This window comes from Psittacula echo (assembly GCF_963264785.1).
Source record: "Psittacula echo genome assembly, chromosome: 1".
In the NCBI taxonomy this organism is placed as follows: domain Eukaryota; kingdom Metazoa; phylum Chordata; class Aves; order Psittaciformes; family Psittacidae; genus Psittacula; species Psittacula echo.
The window spans coordinates 151764281-151770280 of record NC_137735.1 but is presented as its reverse complement, the minus strand read 5'-3'; the positions used below and the strand labels follow the sequence as shown (position 1 = coordinate 151770280).

Genomic DNA, 6000 nt, shown 5'->3' with positions numbered 1-6000 from the left:
AAGGAATGCTGGTGGACCAGGAACTGAGGTTATACAGATGCTCTATATCATGTACCTCATTTAGAGCTAAGCAGAATTTAAGACTAAAGGGTTATCAGCCAGACACTCACAAAAACTTCTTGAATTCTCCTTAAATTAGGTAAAAAATGTTTTTTAAATAAGTATCAAGATACTTATTTTTGTGCATTTTTTTTTTTTTCAGGATGAATAAGAGGTACTTACAGAAAGCAACAAAAGGAAAACTGCTAATAATAATATTTGTTGTAACACTGTGGGGGAAATTAGCATCTGGAGCAAATCATCATAAAGGTAAGAAATTCAGTTCTGTTCTATTATACTGTCATATCTGTGGCCTCTGCCAACAAATTCAGAAGTGTCCAGTTTATGTGAGCTTTTTCTTATGTGTATTTGTGTCTCCTTGTATTGTTCCACTAACCAGTACCAAAGGAGGAGTCTTTTCAATGGATAGACTTCTATTAATTACTTGAGAATTTAAGTATATCAGTCCCATTTTCAGCATTCTCTGATTTTAGGTCATTTTGTAATGATGGTAAGAAAAGATGGTAATGTAAAAAAATCAAATAATGAATACTGCTCGTCTCATAAATACACATACATGTGCTACAAATGAATTCCTGAAATGAACATTAGAAACAATTGTTTTTTTGGTGTGTTTCTGTAAACCCCTACTGCAAGAAACGAGCTCTCTAGATTCATATACTAATATCTTTTTAAAGACTAATATAACTTGAAATGTGATTTGCAGTGATTTTGATGTCTACTTCTTATCTTCATATAGTGTCTATTGGCTGTTTATCTGCTTACTCAAGACAAGAATAAACTCTTAACAGCTTGGGTAAAGAAAGAGTGGAACATGAACATTACCAAGATCTAAGGAGTTAAATACTGGGAAAGGATTACAATAAAACCAGTCATTTCATCTCTCTGTGTTCATGTACGTTTTATAATGTTCCCTCTGATGACAGGATTTCATGGCAGATATTTTACATATCTGGCTGCTAGATATTTTTCTGCTGTGTGAAGATAGCTTTTTTAAAATACCTCACATATTAAGGACTTCAGGAAACAGGGACTTTCTGCAAAGTCTTTTAGTGAGTTACAATTTGGCTGCAGATGAAACATATTCTGATGTGGTCCTTCAGGCTGCAAAAGATGGCCATCATGCCAGACAGGAACCATGCTGACACCCTTTGCTTAGCTTTTGTCCCCCTCCAAACCTGCATATGCATTTGTGGCGTGGCTTGCCAGTTTAGTTGGCTACTGGAAAAGAGCCAACACATTCTAGACTGGATTCAGAATTCTTTCACCTTTGATTGTCTTTCTTTAATAATCAGAAAGCCCATCTCCAGACCATTTTGATTCCATGCACAAGGGCTGGTCAAGCTGTGTTTGCCTTAATTGAATTCAGACTTGGCCAAGTTATGCTTGCTACTTTTATTTGTTTGTTTGTTTTTTAAAAATAACCTGATGGATAAAAGTTGTCACCAAGTATTTCATGGAAACAAATTATAATCTTAAGGACTCTTTGGGGAATTAGTGCTTCATAACTGAGAATCAAATGATACCACACCAATTTTAGCTTTCCAGATATATTTATGCAAGGGAAACCCCAGCAGAGCTATACCATTAATTATCTGAACAGTACCTGGCATTTCAGTCCCAGCCTCAGAGTAGAAATAACTTGAGAAATATTGAATTTGATGTTTTTAAACTAAAAAAATAAGCATATGAGCTCCCCTGTGAAATCAGGTTATTAGCTGTAGGGACTTCCTTATATCCCTGCAAATTAACAGAAAATTTAGGTTCTTCCTTTTCTTTAATTTGTAACTCTTCACACCTTTAGCAAAATATATGAATTCTGGCAGGGAACAATAATAATAAGCATCATGACTTGAGTGTTTAATTTGGGAAAGCAGTTATTGTACATGTTCACATTGTTTTGGAAAGCAAAATATTCAGAAGGATTTTGGCTTGTGGATTTAGTAGGTCTTCAAATCAGTTGCACTCACTGTATATGGGGGATTATTTTATAAAGCACAAATCACAGTTACGCAGCTCAACTAACATTGATTTCCAAAGATACTGGGAGTTTAACTAACCCTTGTGTCACAGAAAATCTTCCCCCTAGTCTCACAGTAGTAATGGAGCTAAGGTCCATTCAAGGAGAACTGATGCGGTTCACCTTTGAATGGAGTTTCCAAATACTGAAAAATATGAGTTTCTCCAGTGATAATTATCCCTAGCATCATTAATCTTCATTTATAGAAGTCCTTACTAACATATTCACATGACAAACGCTAATGACTTTGAAGGAGCCCCTACAATTTCAGAAATCAATAATCTACATTTGAAAAAATCTTTACTTTCCTATTGACTTAGTCATATTATTCATTAGTTGCAACAATTCCTAAACCCATATAACTTTCAGAAGGCTATTGCTAAAGAAAAGAAAAAGAAGGAAATATAAAAAATGTGTGAAAAATTGTTTAATGTGCACTCCACTCTCCAGACAGACTTCAGCAGGGATATAAACAGCTCACTCTGACAGGCTGTCCCTAGGTTCATTGCTCTTATTTCAGGGGTATGGCACAAATGAGAAATCTCAAGTCAGCAGCCAGAAAAACAGGCTGAGGAAGGGCATGGGGAACCAGGCTCTGAGGTCCAGTTGAACAGCCACCAGGGTTACAAACTGGGATTTCAGATGACAGCTTTTCTGTGTCAGGTGTGTGAGTGCCAAGTCCATCCTTCTTTCTCTTTAGTTGACTGCTTTGAATACACTTCTGCCCCCTTTATCTTGACTGATTGTCAAAGTTTCATCAATCTGGACAGAAAGTCCAAGGGCTAAAATAAATAAGCACTCAACAGTGTTTGAAACAAAACAGAAAGCTCACAATTTTTTTTTTTTTTGCCACACATAACATTCTGAGTTCTCCTGCATAGTTCTTGTGTGTGCACATACTTATATTCAATTTATCCTGTCTTCTGGAAAGAAACAGGAACTCTGCTTTTATTCTGCATTGTGCTGGGGACCCTGATGTGTGATGTGTGCGTTACCAGAGCACATGCACTGGGAATCAGCCTGCAGTACCAGATCCATTTGTGCTGCAGTAGCTATGCATGAGAAGACAAGAGTGGCATATCAGCCTCCAAAAGGATATTATCAAGGTTATGAGTCTAAAACCTGATATACCTTGAGGGTGGTGAAATAAATCTTTAAGGGTATTTTATTATAAGACTGATCCTGATCCTCTTACTCCTTGCTCGCCTGTGGAAAACAAATAGACCTGTGCAAGCATATAGTGTTCACTGACAGGAATGGCAGGCAGGCATCAGTTCAGCATCACTACCTGTTTGCTGTTCCTGTCATAGGGAACATGAATTGAGTTGGTGACCGTTTTATCACAGCCCATGTTTAAGGTTTCAAGTGTTGGACTGGTCCTTTTCAGAAAGAAATATACTGATAGCCCCTTACAAGCACTCCTTTGTAGACAAGAGGCCGCTTCAAGACACAGTTTCTACCCTAAAACTCAAAACTTTTTCAGAATTTGGATTTCTTTGAACTTCTTGTGATTACTAAGTTTTTTTCTAGATTTATAACAATAAGATAATCTAAGTAAATTATGGGTGCTTTTGAATCTGAGAATAGTTCACCATGCCTCAAAATACAAACCAATAAACTTTATGCCAGAAGGAATTCATTATGGAACCAGAAAACACTCCAGGTAGCTAAATAAAGTGATTGAGTATTTTTGGACTTACTAGATGAAAAATCATGATAATTTATTTTCATTTTAGAAATTTCATGCAGAAGCTGAAATTATTCATCTGATGCTTATCATATAGTTAAACCAAACTAAACTCTTTATTGTTTGTGATGCAGAATTGCTGCTCCTTATTTGTGACTTTGCACCAAATTATAAGCCTGAGGGAATGTCTTTCTGTTCACAAGCAGAAAATGAATCTTGGTTTCTCCTTGCAGAGTAGAAGCTGTTCTGAAGCCCAGTCAAATGAAGGAGCCACTGAGCTCCTTTGGATTGTAGCATTTGGCAGGGCTCTCTCAGCAAGCGCAGTAGTGCTAACGCTGCACTGAATCAGCATATGACAGGCTCCTGACTATGCCTGACCTCCAGGCTATGGAATTGATTTGTCTTGAGGAGAGATAATACAACACTTTGTTAAAAGCTACGGTAATGGCCTGTGTGCATTGCCTCAGTGCCCTCATGCTCATTTCATGCACAAGGGGTGAAATTCACTGGTGAGTTAGGACAACTGCTTAGACAGCTTAATAGGTGATTTATCATAGGATCATGAAATCATAGAGTCATAGAATCATAGAATAGTTAGGGTTGGAAATGACCTTAAGATCATTTAGCTCCAACCCCCCTGCCATGGGCAGGGACACCTCACATTAAACCATGTCACCCAAGGCTCTGTCCAACCTGGCCTTGAACACCACCAGGGATGGAGCATTCACAACTTCCCTGGACAACCCACTCCCACAAGCCCAGGTAGATGACATTAACTGCCCTACCCCTGTCCATCAGTTCTGTAGCCCCATCATAGAAGGCCACCAAATTGATCAGGCAGCATTTCCCCTTAGTGAAGCCATGCTGGCTGTCACCAAGCACCTCCTTGTTTTTCATGTGCCTTAGCATGCTTTCCAGGAGAATCTGCTCCAAGATTTTGCCAGGCACAGAGGTGAGACTGACTGGTCTGTAATTCCCCAGGTCATCCGTTTTCCCCTTCTTGAAAATGGGGGTTATATTTCCCTTTTTCCAGTCATCAGGAACTTCACCTGACTGCCATTTTTCAAATACCATGGACTGTGGCTTAGCAACTTCATTCACCAGCTAAACTTCATTTGCCATCATAGAATGGTTTGAGCTGGAAGGGATCTTAATGATCATCTACTTCCAACCCCTCTGCCATGGCCAGGGACAAAAGCACATCCAGATTATACATCCAAAGAGCAAAATTTAAACAAATTAGGTTAGAAGAAATTATTTCTAAAAGTAGTTTCAAATAATCAGCTAACTATGCCATACATGTAGCTAGTGAAAACCATTATATGCATTTCAAAAGCTGGCAAGTAGTTTTCATTTGTTCTATACTTGCAGCAATATTACATTCTACATATAGATGACATGTCAGGGCTATTCCAAACCTTAATGTCTCTCCAGTATTTGGGGTTCTTTTGCATCACTACAGCAGTATGAGGGACTTAAGGCACGCTGGTGAATCTGGTGCAATGCTTTCCAAACTCTTAGTGTTATGAATTATGACTTAAAGATGTCATTGATTCTCTGATCCTTGCAATAGATTTTCTCCTAGCCAGACTTTTTCTTACAGTTACCCACTGAATGATATTCATCTAGTAGCCTATGTGTAAAGCTATTGCTGCATGTGTGACTTTGTGTTCGATATCAGTATTTAAAGTCCAGTATTGGCTTGCACTCCTTAGACTCCCGGGACAAAACTTCATTATCAGAAGTACTGTATATTATGATGTGGGCAAATGTACCTTGAACTTTACTAAAGGCGATGCCTAAGTGGAGGTGCTTATGAGCACTTATGATTAGTTCTGCATATTTGACTTCCTGATTTGCTGTTTGCTGTGTGTTTAAATTTGAAGCAGCAGAGCAGAAGACCTTGTTTTTCTTGTGATGACTGCTTGCTATAGACCAAATGAAACTGTCTTGAGTGGGCTGGGAGAAAGCCTCCAGAGAACAAGGCTGGTCAGGTAGAAAGGAGAGAGGCTAGTTGTCATAAAGCCTATATATAGCAGGAGCAAAGACTGAGGGACAACTTAGAAGTCTGTTGAAAAGACAAACAGCTAGCCTTTTGAGGTTATGGAAGGAAAGGGACTTAAGGAGCCAGATGTGACTGTGTTGAGGGGTTCTGGTCTGAGGGCAGACTTAGAAAGAGGAATCCAACCCACCAAGGGTAGATTTTTAAGATCTTCCATTTCTGTTCAACTTT

General features: G+C 38.5%; 1 protein-coding gene across 1 annotated transcript in view; it reads left to right on the top strand.

Moving 5' to 3' along the window:
• Positions 1-203: 203 nt before the first annotated feature.
• The window catches only part of TAFA2 (TAFA chemokine like family member 2), a gene marked incomplete at both ends in the record, with an annotated part of 49736 nt that continues 43939 nt past the window's right edge, over positions 204-6000 (top strand). Inside the window, one exon of the mRNA XM_080610446.1 lies at positions 204-309. Coding sequence (XP_080466572.1) covers positions 204-309 — 106 coding nt within the window. The remainder of the gene's footprint in view (positions 310-6000) is intronic.